Genomic DNA, 16,173 nt, shown 5'->3' with positions numbered 1-16,173 from the left:
GGCCAGGTCGGGAACCCGGATTCGGCCGGTGAGTAGAGAGTACCTGGAGCTGAGCTTTAGCATGGAAGGGGGGGACAGGAGGAGGCCAGGGAGAGTGGGAGGGGGGCCGAGTTGCTGCACCATGGGCCTCTGGTTTGTACTTGTCCCCTGGGCTGAAAGTTGCCAGTCAGCCCCTGGTTGCATGTATGTCAATCTGGTGGCTCATCTGGCCCTAAGAAGCAAGAGGGGGATGCAGCAGACACAATATGGCACCAAGTCAAAAGCTGTTGCTGCTTCAGATGGGTCCAAGCCCTCAGTATCAGGTAAGAGGGAGCTGGCACCCAGTGTAGGAAAAAAGCAAGCCTTGTGTGGCTTATTGGCCTCTGTTTTTCTCAATGTTTATCCTAGGTTGCTGCTGTACAGCCTTGCAAACCTAGGAGGAAAATGAGGGAGCTGTGGGTCCAAGCTCTCAGATCTGTACACTAAAGGTATGCAAAGTGTATTGGCAGGGGCGAGTCAGCCTCCTTATTAAGGCTTTTACACATTCCATCTGGGATGACATTTCTATATTCCGCTCAGTGATAGCAGTTTCAGCTGTAGGGGCCTTCCACTTCTCAGTCCATCTTCCTAGTGAAAGCAGTCACTTGGTGTTACCGGCCTTGGAGAGGGTTGAGCGAACACGGACTGTATTATTCGTGTTCGTACCGAATAATTGGATTTTTGTTACCCGAACACGAACACTTTACTGTATATTCGGGTAAAAATCCGTGTTCGGTCGTTTTATTTCCGGGTTTTGCATGCTTTGGCGCGCTTTTCATGGCGGGCTTTCAACAGCCAATCAACAAGCGTTTAACTGGTGTGCCTAAGCCATCCCAGCCATGCCTACAAATGTATAATTAGCTGTGATTGGCCGTCTGAAGCATGTGACCAAGTCTTTATAAGTTCAAGGCAGCGCCGCTGCGGCGTCATTCTGCTGTTTAGTTCAGGGAAAGAGCACACATCAACGTGCTGGCTGCTGATTAGGGACAGACAGGAAAAAAAAAACATTTGTGTCCGGATAGAATTGAGGGACAGGTCGGAGTGTTAGGCAGGGCGAGTTGTAGGCATTTTAGGGAGAGAGTCTGCTGATTTTTTTTTTTAGGGACAGTGCGTTCTACAAACTACAATCAACATTGCTGTGTGGGGTGGGGTTTGCAGTCCCGATCTACGATCTTGTCAATCCTGTTAGGGACAGTCTGCTGATTTTTAGGGACAGTGTGTTCTACAAACTACAATCGATATTGCTGTGTGGTGTGGGATAGGAGAAAGGCAGGTGTCAGTGGTCCACATCCATTTTGCTGTGTGTGGGCTGCAGTGAACACCATCTTTTTGGGGTGCAGTGAACACCATCTTTTTGGGGTGCAGTGAACACCATCTTTGCCCACTGAGGAGGAGGGAGAAAAGTATTTTTCTATCAGGCACTGTGTGCAGCATTTTTCCTTCAGCTGTGCTGAGTGACTGATCATACACTGCTGTGTTCAGTTCACATGTGCTAATATTGAGTGGTTTCAAAAATCATACACTTTTTTTCTATTCCACTATTCAATATACAGCCTTGGGTTAAAAAAAAATTTAATTGTGGCCTGCAGCAGAGCTGAATGATATTTGGGGTTTTTGGGTTTCATCTCATACTTCTGAAGATTTGAGGGTGCTGCCTGTTCCATACTCCTCATCCAGCCTTTTAGGGGTACAAAAAATAGTAATTGGGGCCTAGTGTGCTTCTGTACATGTGAGATACATACACTTTTTTTTTATCATATTTTCTATTCCGCTATTTAATCAAAACCTTTGGGGATCAGTTAAATTGTGGGATAGTCTGTGTTGGTACGTGTGATACACCTTTCCAATTTTTGGGGCGCATCTCATACTGCCGAGGATTTGAGGGTGCTTCAGTCTGCCTCCTGCCTGTTCCGAACTCCTCCTACCTTCCTCATCCTGCCTTTAGGGTAGAAAAAATTGTAATCGGGGCCTAGTCTGTGTTTGTACGTGTGAGATACACCGTATTATAAAATTTTTCCTATTCCGCTATTCAATATACACCCTTTTGGCGTGTAAAAAATTAAATTACGGCATAGTCTGTATCGGTACGTGTGAGATACCTTTTAAATTAGGCGCATCTCCTTCCCCCGCCAAGGATTGCAGGGCGCTTCAGTTTGCCTCCTGTTCCCAACTCCTCCTACTCCTCTTCCTCATCCTCCCTTTAGGGTACAAAAAAATTTAATCGGGCCTAGTCTGTGTTTGTACGTGTGAGATGCACCGTTTTTTATCCTATTCCGCTATTCAATATACACCCTTTTGAGGTAAAAAAACATTAAATTGCGGCATAGTTTGCATATTTGATTGTGAGATACACCCGTGCGATACTGTTTTGTTCCGCTATTCAATAAACACCTTTCTAGGGCAAGATCTTAAATTACAGAAATATGAGGAGACCGTCAAATGGGGGCCGTGGCCTGGGTCGTGGTGCTGCTGGTAGCGCTCCTGTTGCAAGGAGAGGACGTGGTCGATCTGTGCCAGCTACACGAACAAGTGAAACGCCTTCCTCAAGTGTGAGTAGGTGACAGAACCTGCATCAGTATTTGGTAGGGCATCATACGCCTCTAGAAGTGATGAGGCCAGAACACAGAGGTGATAGTAGATTGGTTTGCTGCTGACAGTGCCTCCAGTTCCTTCATTGTCTCCCACCCAGTCTACTGCAGAAAGGTCAGAGTTGGCACCTGCAGCCGATGTCCAACGGTCTTTCACCTCACCCCCTTGCAAATCAGGCAAGCAGTCTGAGCCCCAAGCCATACAGCAGTCTCCTTCTTTTTGATGACTCTGTCAGCAGGGTTTCCCAGGGCCATCCACCTAGCCCTGCCCCAGAAGTGGAAGAGATTGAGTGCAGCGATGCCCAACCACTTATTTCTCAAGATGAGTACATGCAAGGACCATCGCAGCACGTCTCCGATGATGACGAAACGCAGGTGCCAAATGCTGCGGCGTTCAGCATTGTGGAGACCGACAAGGAGGGCAGGGGTGAAGACTGGGTGGAAGATGATGTGGAGGACGATGAGGTCCTCGACCCCACATGGAATGAACGTCATGCAGGTGACCTGAGTAGTTTGGAGGAAGAGGCGGTGGTCGCACAGAGCCACCAGCACAGCAGAAGAGGGAGCAGGGTGCAGAAGCGGAGCGGCCGTGCCCTAGACACTATACCTGCTACTGCCCAACGCAGCAAGGGAACGAGCGCACCAAAGTCGGCTCAAAGGAGTTCTCTAGCGTGGAAGTTCTTTAGAAAATGTGCTGATGACAGGACACGAGTGGTTTGCACCCTGTGCAATCAGAGCCTGAAGCGAGGCATAAACCTTCTCAAACTGAGCACAACCTGCATGATCAGGCATCTAAGTGCAAAGCATGAGCTGCAGTGGAGTAGACACCTTCAAAACCAAGAAACGTCTCTGGCTCATCCTGCTTCCTCTTCTGCTGCCGTCTTGGCCGCTCCATCCACATCTGTAGTGATACCGGCACCTGCCACCCCGCAAACAGACGATCTGTCAGCAACGACACCACCTGGGTCACCAACCATCTCCACAATGTCCCATGGAAGCGTTCAGCTTTCCATCTCCCAAACACTTGAGAGGAAGAGGAAGTACCCCCCTACCCACCCGCGATCCCTGGCCCTGAATGCCAGCATTTCAAAATTCTTGGCCTTTGAAATGCTGTCATTCCGTCTGGTGGAGACGCACAGTTTTTAAAACCTTATGTCGGTGGCTGTCCCACAGTACGTCGTGCCCAGCCGCCACTACTCTTCCAGGCAAGCCATCCCTTCCCTGCACAACCAAGTGGGGGGAAAAAAATCAGGTGTGCACTGCGCAACGCCATCTGTGCCAAGGTCCACCTAACTACCGCTACGTGGACCAGTAAGCACGGTCAGGGGCGTTATATCTCCCTAACGGCACACTGGGTAAATGCAGTGGCGGATGGGCCTGAGGCGGATAGCAATTTGGCGCATGTCCTTCCACCACCGAGGATTGCAGGGCGCTTCAGTTTGCCTCCTGTTCCTAACTCCTCCTACTCCGCTTCCTCATCCTCTACCTCCTCCTCATCCGGAAAGCGTAACACCTTCACCACCAACTTCAGCACGGCCAGGGGTAAACGACAGCAGGCAGTTTTACAACTTGCCTGTTTGGAGGACAAACCACACACCGCGCAGGAGTTGTGGAGGAGCATGGAACAGCAGACAAATGAGTGGTTGCTGCCAGCGAGCCTCAAGCCCGGCCTGGTGGTGTGCGATAACGGGCGAATTCTCATGGCAGCTCTGGGCCTAGCCGGTTTGACGCACATCCCTTGCCTGGCGCATGTGCTGAATTTGGTGGTGCAGAGGTTCCTTAAAAATGACCTCGATATGTCAGAGCTGCTGCAGAAAGTGCGGGCCGTCTGTGCGCACTTTCGGCGTTCTCACCCTGCTGCTGCTCGCCTGTCAGCGCTGCAGCGTATCTTCGGCCTTCCCGCTCACCGCCTCGTATGTGACTGTGCGAGCAGCAGCAGGCCATAGTGGAGTTTCAGCTGCAGCACGCACGCGTGAGTCGCTCTGCGGAACAGCACCACTTCACCACCAATAACTGGGCCTCCATGCGAGACCTGTGTGCCTTGTTGCGCTGTACTCCACCAACATGGCCAGTGCCGATGACGCCGTTCTCAGCTTAACTATCCCACTTCTATGCCTCCTTGAAAAAACAATTCGGGCGATGATGGAAGAGGATGTGGCACAGGATGAGGAGGAGGATGAAGAGGTAACATTTCCAAGGCTTTCAGGGCAGTCATTCGCAAGGGGCTCCCGAGGGTGGGTTCCTGCACACAAACGCCAAGGACACAATTGTCCAGCAGGGGCACAGTTCTGGAGGATGAGGAGGAGGAGCTGGAGGAGGAGATGGAACCATGTTCACAGCAGGGTGGCACCCAGGCCAGCTCATGGCCATCACTGGTGCGTGGCTGGGGGGGATACAGAGGACATGGACGATGCATCTCCCACAGAGGACAGCCTTTCGTTGCCTCTGGGCAGCCTGGCACACATGAGCGATTACATGCTGCAGTGTCTCCACAATGACTGCCGAGTTGCCCACATTCTAACTTGTGCTGATTACTGGGTGGCCACGCTGCTGGATCCCCGTTACAAGGACAATGTACCGTCCTTAATTCACTCACTGGAGCGCGATCGCAAGATGCGCGAGTACAAGCGCACGCTGGTAGACGCGATGCTGCTGGCATTCCCACCTGACAGCGGGGCCACAGTGGAAGCACAAGGCGGAGGAGGAGGAAGGTCGCCAACGCAACCAGGGCACCGCCAGCACCTCAGAAGGCAGGGTTAGCATGGCCGAAATGTGGAAAAGCTTTGTCAGCACGCCACAACAAACAGCAGCACCAGCAGCTCATATGGAACGTCTTAGCAGGAGGCAGCATTTTACCAACATGGTGGAGCAGTATGTGTGCACACGCCTACATGTAGTGAATGACGGGTCTGCCCCTTCAACTTCTGGGTCTCCAAATTGGGCACATGGCCTGAGCTTGCCCTTTACGCCTTGGAGGTGCTGGCGTGCCCTGCAGCCAGTGTATTATCTGAACGAGTATTTAGCACGGCTGGGGGCGTTATCACAGACAAGCGCAGCCGCCTGTCCAGAGACAATGTGGACAAGCTCACGTTCATTAAAATGAACCAGGCATGGATCCCACGGGACTTTTCTGTACCTTGTGCAGAATAGCAATGGATACCAACCTTACCCACCCATTGTTCCATTTTTGCTCTTTCTCACTCTTTTGGGGTGTACCCTCATTTAAAATTTGTGAAAAGAAGCAGTGTTGGCTACCTCGTCCTCCTCAGGGCCAGATTAACGTAGGGGCTATTGGAGCTGCAGCTCCAGGCCCCTACCTTAATATAGGCCCCGGGTTGGCCATATTCACTGTTACCGCTCTTCTGTCACTTGTAAACACAGAAGTCTGGCTTCTATGCTCGCTTCCCCAGGCAGCTCCCTCAGAACCTCCCCACACAGCACGAAGGCTGGACAAGGAGGGACAGTTGCCGATGCATGGATGTGTTTATGGGCTTCAGAGACAGCATCCCATGTTGAATTAGGCATGCATGGCTGCACCCTTCCTCCTCTGGGTGCATGCCAAGGCACGGCCCTTCAAAATCCTCAGCACCAAGCCCATGATGCTCTTAATCCAGCCCTGGTCCTCCTCCACCGCCGCTTCCACCTACACCGCCCATAGGTGTGCGCAGCCTATTGCATTAGGGTGTTCACCCCAAAGTTGAAATACACATGCATGTGTTTGCCTACATGTACATGGCCCCGATACATTACTCTCCCTGCTGGCAAAGTGAAATAGAGCAGAGCAGGTCCGAGGGAGATCTTTCCCATCTCCTCACTGGCAAACAGAGCGATAATGCTAATGTGCCCTAGGTGATTAGGGTGTGCCCAGGTACACCCGGCACACCCTGTGCGCACGCCTGACACCGCCACATCCACCACCACTTCAACCTCCCTCCTACTCCATATGGGCCTCGTCCTTCAGAGATGAAGAACATTGTTTTATTTTTTTTTGTTTAAGTTATTTCCCTATCCACATTTGTTTGCAGAGCACTTGCCATGCTCTTAAATACGTTTTGCTGCCATTTGCAGCACTCTAGCCCTTTCCTTTGGTGTTTTTAGAGCCATTTTAGTGCCTGAAAGTTCGGGTCCCCATTGACTTCAATGGGGTTCGGTGTCCGGGAAAAGTTTGGCAAAAGTCCGGGACACGGACCCAGACTTTTTTTTAAAGTTCGGCTGAACACGGACATCCAGGTGTCCGCTCAACTCTAGCCTTGGAGACTCAATCCATGAGTTCCCAGGTGGTTTCTGAGTTAGAGGAGGGGGGGGCTCCGCTTATTGGAGTGAGTTCAAATGAGGGATATGCTAGCAGATTTTATTTTTCCAGTAGAAGAGGCTGATCCGTTGCTGAAAGCAGTTTATGCATCCAAGCAGATTGTAGATCAGCCTTCTCAGTTTGCCCAGGATGCCATACAGAGGTTTACAGGAGAAAAAGGTTAACCTTTCCAGTCCACAAATGTTAGCCTTGATCCTCAGAGTGGAATGAACCCAAAAAGGGCTTCCTTTAGGGACACCGGAAGAAATGTGTTTTTAAGTACCCTAAATTGAATGTACCAGGTCTTGAAAGATTCTGACCTCCTTTTTGAGGATTAAGGATTATCAAAGACCAGATGGATAGGAAGGCAGGTAGGATTTATTGAAGAGTTCTTGGGCAGTTTCTGCCTTTTCTCTAGGACCGGCACTTGCATCTACATACAGCTGGGATTTTCTTTGGTTTTTGTTTACTTGCATCTACATGCCTGGCCAGGAACCTGGATGTGTGGATTCACAAGTTAAAGTTCTTTCTTTGGACACTCCCATAGCCAAGATCCAGGAGGCTCTTCCACTTGTGTCCAAATCGGTGGCTTTTCTAGTGGATAAGGCAGTAGTGTCAGGGCTACAGCACTCCCAAATTCTGTTCATGGGGCTTTTTGGCACAAGGTCTGGGAGGGGGACTTGTCTTCCAAAGCCAAGCTGTGGCATCCCCTTCGAAGGAAAGCTTTTGCTTGGGTATGGTCTTCAGACAATATTGAGTCTGTACAGAAAAGGGAGGAAAGTTTCCAATCAATAAGTCCTTTTGTGGCAGAGGTTCATTTTAGAATCGAATGGCCAGATATGTTTGATTCCAAGAGACCGCAATCTAACAAGAACTGCTGAGGTTTGTAAAACAAGGAAAAGGGAGGAACGTTGTTTACTGCTCACGACCTTGAGGGGTAAAAATTGGAACTTCTCCTCCCTCCCCAGAATTTTTTTTGCAACAAAGCTGCTGAGGGTAGAGGCCTTATTGGCAGCGATGTCCCCTAATGGCTTCCCAGGAAGCTATTGTTCCAGTCCTGCCCAGTGGCGGCCCGTGCATAGGGGGCGCCGCCCCCCTACCCCTAAAAAAAAAAAAACGAAAAAAAAACTCTGCAATCTTTGGGGGACAATGCTGTGGCGCTCTGCATTCATTGGGGGACAATGCTGTGGCGCTCTGCAATCATTGGGGGACAATGCTGTGGCGCTCTGCAGTGATTGGGGACAATGCTGTGGCGCTCTGCAGTGATTGGGGACAATGCTGTGGTGCTCTGCATTGAAAGGGGCTCGCACGCTGAACTCTGCATTGATGGGGGCACGGAACAGTTGCATTGAAGGGGGCACGCACGCTGAACTCTGCACAGTGTTTATTGCATTGAAGGGGGCACAGCACAGTTGCATTGAAGGGGGCATGCACGCTGAACTCTGCATTGTGGGGGCACAGCACAGTGTTCATTGCATTGAAGGGGGCACAGCACAGTTGCATTGAAGGGGGCATGCACGCTGAACTCTGCATTGTTGGGGCACAGCACAGTGTTCATTGCATTGAAGGGGGCACAGTGTTTATTGCATTGAAGGGGGCACAGCGTTGCATTGAAGGGGGCACAGCACAGTGTTTATTGCATTGTGGGGGCACAGTGTTTATTGCATTGTGGGGGCACAGCACAGTGTTTATTGCATTGAAGGGGGCACAGCAGTGTTTATTGCATTTAAGGGGGCACAGTGTTTATTGCATCGAAGGGGGCATGCACGCTGAACTCTGCATTGTTGGGGCACAGTGTTCATTGCATTGAAGGGGGCACAGCACAGTGTTTATTGCATTGAAGGGGGCACAGCACATGTTCATTGCATTGAAGGGGGCACAGTTGCATTGAAGGGGGCATGCACGCTGAACTCTGCATTGTGGGGGCACACAGCACAGTGTTCATTGCATTGAAGGGGGCACAGCACAATGTTCATTGCATTGAAAGGGGGCATGTACACTGGTCTCTGCATTGAAAGGGGGCATGTACGCTGATCACTGCATTGAAAGGGGGCATATACCATCTCCTGTACCATCACCTGTGCCATGCCTGTACCATCACCTATGCCATGCCTATACCATCACCTGTGCCATGCCTGTACCATGACTTCAAAGTCACGCAATTTTTTACTGCGTTTTTTGACGCGAAGCAATACCTATTACATTTTTTCTTTTTGCGCCCCCCCAAAAATTTTGAGCACCAGCCGCCACTGGTCCTGCCAGAACAGCCCTTTCAAGAGTTTTATTATGTATTTCTGGTCACAAAGTGCACAGGCAAGTACAGGATCATCAATCTATAAAGGTTAAACAAACCTTTTTACAAATAGTCTTTCAAAGAGCATCTATACAGTAAGGATCCTTCTGTACCAGGGAGTCTTTGACCTCCCTGGAACTGCAGGATGCATATCTCCAATGTGCCCATCCACCAATCAAGAGAAATACCTGAGATTTGCAGTACGCTCGAAGCAGGAATTACAGCCCTGACAGTTCTGGGCGCTCCCAAGGTTTTTAGGAAGGGAATGTCAACCCATGGTCACCTTTATCTTCAGCAGGCCATAGCCATAGTTCTTATTTGGACAATTTCTTAATCCTTTTCTCAAACGGAGGTGGGGGGGGGGGGGGGAATTGGTCGCAGACCTAGATTCAGTAGTGACAGGCCTAACATCACTGGGCTTATTAATCAATCTGGAAAAGTACAGCCTGGTTCCAGCAGACAATAGTTCCTTGAGTACAGACTGTTTCCCAGAAACTTTTCTTTGAGGCAAAAGGGGGGGGGGGGGATGGCTGCTGTGGCCACATGCAGGGTCATGTCTCACACAGGGTACCTGGGGTTCAGAGCTGGTCGATGCTTCTAACTTCAGAGGGCTGTCAGCAGTAGGATATGCCCTAAAGTTCTTTCCCGCTGCAATTCAGGACCAGGATGTTTTAATCCTCACACAATGCTACCAGTCGCATATGTAAACAAGAAGGTAGGTACAAAGTCTCCAGGGTTGTCACATGAGATTCTGGTTTGAACAGAAGCAAGTCTGGGTTCAATAAGTCTACCTCAAGGGCTCAGACAACATCCTGGCAGACCACTCCAGTTGGCACCCTATCAGACAGAGGGAGTGTGAGCTAAAATGTGAAGCTTTGGCTTGGGATCACAGCCATTTGGGTACTCCAGAGAGATCTGTTTGCCTCCAGCAAAAACAATCTGGAATGGGACTTCAAGCTGACTTGTGCCTTTCCCTGGTATCTATTCTTCCAGAAGGGATCATGTCAGGTAATACACATAGCCCCATACTGGCCAAGAAGGTTTTTCTTTTGGCCTTAATGTCCTCATCTCCTAACCCAACAATTCCGGACTATTAAAATCACTGTTGGCAATCACTCTGGCAAGGAGGGTGGGGGATTTAGTCTTTCCTGTAAAGACCCTTATCGATTTTTGGAGTATAGGATTCTCCTTAGGCCCAATCCTGACTCCTTGACTCCTAAAGGTATCGTCAGATTTCCATCATTCCCACGTATTCATTTTTCCTTCTGTAGCTCCCCCTGGAATGAGAGAAGATCAGTTCTGTTTTCTAGCTGTAAGATGCTTGCTCAAATTTTTTGGAATTCTCCAGAGATCTTGCTGCTTTTCAGTGATCCTAAAAGGGGTCTTTGTGCTTCTTAAGGCTCTATTGCAGGATGGATAAAAGGCTCTATCTTGCGTAAGAGCTTGGACCAGCAGCCTCCCAGGGTGTGCATGCATTTGGACTAGCAGTTTACCATAGTTTCGTAAGCAGAGCAGGTGCCTTGTGGGAAGACCTCTCCAGAGCAGCAATCGGTCCAATAACCAGCCGTCTTGTGATACACTAGCCAGTATCTCATGTAGCTGTCCTGGAAAGACCACTGGTAAGTCTACCTGTAGTTTCAGGAGGAACTAGGCAACTGTTGCTCCCTTGGAGCCGAGCAGATGGATGCCAGCTGTCAATTCTCTCTGCACTGTTCTCCCAATGTGCTATTCAGTTTGCCATGATCCATCCAGATGAGTCTATTTTTGGATCATATATGCTTATTTTCATAACTTGACATTAGTCATGATCTAGCCAGAGTATTTTTAGAATGTATATACAACATTCTAACAATGGTGTGCAGAGTTAATCGATATACATCATAGCAGTACAGTGTCAAGGAGAGGCCAAATGTTCAAAGGGTGATTTACCTTTTTGGAACATGTTTTACCACTATGTCAGTATTCACCGTCACTGGAATTTAAAGACAGATAAGTAATGGTTTGGATTGCTTCATATTTGCCAGCAATATCTCCATATAGGAATATAAAGATTTATTCCCATTTGCCATGAAATCTGTAATTCCTAAATGCTGGGTATATTACATGGCTTTCAATGTCAGACAGGTATTCCTTTTGTTGTGTATTGGGAGGGAATGTGGATTGCCCTTTTGCATTGTAAAGTGTTAATGACCTCCCATTGTTCTGTCTGTCTGCCTTAAGAGAAACATATAGGAATGTGGATTGGATGCTAAGGGGGAGGGGGGATTGTCCCACATTGTATATTTTGTACACTGTATGAGAGTGTAAAACTCTGTTCCTATTGGATGGTGAATATTATGTTCAGTCTTCAATAAGGTCCATCTGGGTGGTAACTTTGTGGGTGAAAACTGTATATGTCTTGTTCAATAAAGCTGTGCTGAGTTCCTTCACCTCAATCTAGAGTCCTGTCTCTTATTGGGGGATATGCTGCAAGGGATTGCTATGGTCTTCCATACTCCCTTGGAGAATCACTGAGCTCTTGTAAGAGCTTGTGTAAGAGCTTGTTCTGCTGCACTCTCTGGGGAAAGAGAGGTTCACCCACAGGAACCTGGAGCCTTGTCGTAGGTCCAGGGTGGGTAGGAGATGCCAAGACCCTAACCAAGCTGCGGCGGTTCGTGGGATCTGAAGTGCTTACGGTGTCTGGTGGAGTGATTGGAGCCCTCGGGAAGCACTAGGAGCATCCAGGGCAGCCATCAGGGGGGTACAGCCCATACACATGGGGCCCGACCAACCTGAGGGGCCCGCCGCCCGCTCAGCTGTTTCTTTCTTTCAGTAATGAGGGGAGAACGTATCTCAATGGACAGATTGCTCCTCTCATCTACAGCTTCCTGCTTTACCAGCAGGTGGGTGTGGCGCCGCTGGGTCATCACGTGACCAGTGGTAGCAAGCGCGGTACACTCAAACTGAGGCCGGAGGAGAGACAGAGGAGAGCAGAGCATCAGCGTGCAGGGCCGTCTTATCGAGCATAGAGGTAAGCTGCTGGTAGTGCTGGGGTGGCATGGTACACTGCACACTAACAGTAATTTTATTAGCAGTGGTGTGCACCTGCTGCCTGCAGTATTTAGGTTCTCCTCATGGTCAATTACTGGTCTGGGCAGTTACCTGTCTCGGGAGTTTGTTGCTGTGCAATGTCTCACACTGCTTTACCGATCTTTTCACTCAATGTCTCATTTGCACAAAACCTGCGAGTGAGACAGGAATGGGAGTGCACAGCACAGTGTGATCAACATGCCAGTCCAGTGACTCTGCTCCTCCCTCTGATCCATCCTATCCCTGCTGTGCCAGCCCCAATGGCCCCACCCATATTCCACCCCTTTCTCACAAACATGCACACACTGTGAAGGGGCTTGCTGTGTGTGTATGCAGGACAGATGCCAAACTAGAGTACACAGCCACTGCAGCAGGGCCAACACAGTGATAGATCCTGGCTGGATAATTGGTGAGTGTCTCTAACTCCCCCCCCCCTTGACAATTGCAGATGCACCCCCCCCCCCTCCTCCTCCTCTGCTCTGTCTCTGATTGAGAGCCATGGGTCAGTGAGAGCTGCTGCAATTAACACTGGTGCTAATCCCTGGTGTGAATGTAGCCTAATTTACACTATAGTGACACATGTTTTGCTGCATTGCAACATGTGTCACATCAGGCACACTCAGGAAATTTATTGATTCACACTGCAACGCAGCTTATGGCTGTGCTTCAGCATGCTGTAATAAAATGCAGACATGCTATGCCAAATCGCACAACAGTGCAGCGCATCTTACTCCGGTAAATTGCTGTGAATGAAGTGTACAATTTATACACCTAAAATAAAGTTCATTAAAAAAAAGGGGAGCCATGTGATGCACTGACTTTACCACAGCCAACAAAGCAGAGCTGCCGATGCTGTGAATCGTTCCAGTAGCTCTGCATTATGTGTGAATAGAGCCTGAAAAAGGATGCCACTCCTCTGAAAAACAATCCACACATGGATTCCTTTTTAGAGGCATTTATCAGGCAGTGAAGAAGTGATGTCACCTCCTCACCACTTGTTTTAACTCCCAAAATACTGCATCACCCCACCACAAGCATTGCATGAAGTTGCAGCACAGACCTATCAAATCTAATAAACGAATAATCTAAAAACAGATCTATTAAATCTGTCAACTTTTTATACTTTATTTTTGAGAGTAGGTGCAAAAATTGGGAGAGCTTGTATGGGCCCCAGTGCATTACTTTGCCCAGGGGCGTATAATGCTATTAGGATGGCCCTGGTAGCGTCTGCTCAGGGACAGGGCAGCATTGATCAGTCACTGGCTGATTCTGAGCTTAGTTGGTTGGTGACACCGTGGAGGTGAAGAGTAAAGGGGGCTCTGGTGTAGCTTTCGTGGACTGTTAATTGAGCTGAGGTGACATTTCTGCAGACTGGGATTATAAGGATACTGAGGGGCTACATGTGTGGATGTGGGCTTGTGCTGCCAGCCTGCCTGTGACTGTCTCTTTGCTATATTGGGCCATCAGCAGTGTTGCACTTTGAATGACAATTGCGCAATCATGCAACGCTAAACCCAAGCTTTTCTAATTTTTTTTTCCCCACACAAATAGAGCTTTCTTTTGGTGGTATTTAATCACCACTGTGGTTTTTCATTTTTTGCTAAATAAACGGAAAAAGTTTGAAGAAAAAAAAAAAAAAATTTTTTTTTTCTTTGTTTCTGTTATAAAATTTTGCAAAGAAAAAATCTCTTTTCATACATTTAGGCCAAATTGTATACTACTACATTTCTTTCATGAAAATAACCTAAATCAGTGTATATTATGGGTTGATTTGGTGGGACGGAAAGTGGGCGAGCCCTGTGGAATGTTGGAGGTCAGGCCCGGGGGGAAGGGGGGGGGGGGCCCAGGCTTACAGCTGTGTAAGGGGCCCCAAAATTTCTGATGGCTGCCCTGGGAACATCTGTCAACGGAGGTACCCGGTCAGGGGTGCCCTGTTCTGTTACACAGTATATAGGGTATAACCTGTTGCTGTGGCTCTAGCCCCCCACACCCCTTAATCCCTCCTGTGACATTAGATGGTGATCTTATCCCTGCTGTCAATAGTTCACAATAGTGTGGCTCCGCCCACACAGCCACATATAATCACAGATTTGTGAATTAATGAACTACAAGTCCTATCTGCCATTGCTGCTGACAGCTTGTACTTCATGAACTTCAAGGGTGCTGGTGAGCGCTCTAAAGTCCATTGGTTCTTCTTGTCCTTCAGTCTGCTGGTACCTCTTATACAGGAAGACAGCTGTGCAGAGTCTGTAGGTGTGGGAGCATAGAAGGATTAAACAATTGGCCTCTCATTAACACTGTACTCTTGGTTCACTTTGTTCCGCTGCTTAAATGGTTGGTTCACTCCAGTACATGCACATGGGAATAAATTCATCAGAGCGGTGCCATAAATGTACTGAGTTGCACATGCACTGTTCACTTTACATTACCATTGGCAGGCAGGGGAAGCTTTTGACCAAAGAATGCTAGGGTCCCTGTTTTAAATCCTTGCCTGTCTGCCGTTTTTCCAACATTGTAGCTTTTAATTATGCTTTAACTCTTTAATGTAATAGAATCTCCTGTGTATTCTTTACTTCTCTGGCTAGCCTATAACTAGGGTATTGCATTTATGAAAATGAGCAAAAATATGATCAGGGACTGCTAACACTTGGGTCATGACCAGCACCATACTATAACCCCTGCTGTCTCCAGCTCCTGTGCTCTCCCTTGCAAACCATCCTACCACCTCCCGCTGTCTGATCTTTCTCTCTGCCTCTAGCTACAGTGTTAACAAATTCCACACATGTGCTGCCCCATCAGATGTTGCTGCCCTTCCCCAATCTACAATCCACTGCTTCACACCCCACATTGATTTAATGTTCCCACTCTTCACTCAATCATCCAATCCTGTAGCTCCCCACTTACTATCCAGCACTGTGGTTCCCTGTTCTTCACAATCCCCCTTCCCACACTATACTCCCCTATTCACCATTCCCATCTTATGCTGCTGGCCACCTCACACCCCCAACCTGTGCAGCAGTGTTCCCCACTTCTTACCCTGCTATCTTCAACTTCCTACCTCCTAAGCCTATCCTACCCTCTATTCCTCAATCCTCCACCTAATACCCTCTGCCAGTTTCTGCCTCCAACCACACCTAGGTCAGTCTATTCCACCTTCATATAGCTGAAATATTCCTCAATGATGTATAGGTGACACTAATCCATTAATCAGTCTATGTGCCAGAGAGCTTGCACTCCTTTTTACCAGTCACACTGTTTTTGTAGCTGACCTAATCCAGTGTTGCACAGAACACTGCAGCAGCTACATCAGTTCCTCAACAGAAGAGCATATACTCTATAGATTGCAAGCTCCTGTGGGGCGAGGGTTGTCAAAGACATTGAAGTAGCCCCCAGAGTATCTCAGAACTGTTATTCCTGATAGAACACTTGACAATATATCAGTGAAACTAACTTTTTCTGATCTTTCCAGGTTGACACTGGAGAGGACACTTATATCCATGTTAGAGTTTTCGTACCTCTGCCTGGTTCAGATGAGGGACCGACTTTGGCGTCTTTCCAGCCGGATAAGAAAAAGGATGATAAACTGGAGTATTTCTAAGATGGAGATAACTACAACCAATGAACTTGAAGAATTCTCATAGTACAACCTGTAGCCAATGGCTCCTTATCACTATTTGAGTGGTACCTGGTGGGCAGGGCTTGTGATCATGTGTTAAATGCAATAGCCAATGACAGTAGTCCCTTCCCCTTTCAAAACTCTTAAAAGGGCCAGCAGCAGCGGTTTAAAGAACTGAAGGGCATAAATTTATCTGCCAGAAATGCCCTTAGCTGACACTATTTCTGTGGACTGAGGTCTCCTGAACACTAATGGTGTATATAACATTGTGTACCCATTTGTAAAACCCCGTTCAGTG

The 16,173-nt window shown here is 48.5% G+C and overlaps 1 protein-coding gene across 1 annotated transcript in view; it reads left to right on the top strand.

Annotated features, from left to right (window-relative positions):
• Window positions 1-15,862, top strand: part of LOC309547924 (cystatin-B-like) — a gene marked incomplete at its 5' end in the record, with an annotated part of 1,082,587 nt that extends 1,066,725 nt beyond the window's left edge. The window contains one exon of the mRNA XM_082247922.1: window positions 15,729-15,862. Coding sequence (XP_082104048.1) covers window positions 15,729-15,857 — 129 coding nt within the window. The 3' untranslated portion in view covers window positions 15,858-15,862. The remainder of the gene's footprint in view (window positions 1-15,728) is intronic.
• Window positions 15,863-16,173: the final 311 nt, after the last annotated feature.

This window comes from Pelophylax lessonae (assembly GCF_965119305.1).
Source record: "Pelophylax lessonae genome assembly, chromosome: 2".
In the NCBI taxonomy this organism is placed as follows: Eukaryota; Metazoa; Chordata; class Amphibia; order Anura; family Ranidae; genus Pelophylax; species Pelophylax lessonae.
Note: the sequence above shows the minus strand (reverse complement) of the source record. Positions and strands in the feature narration are given on the sequence as shown.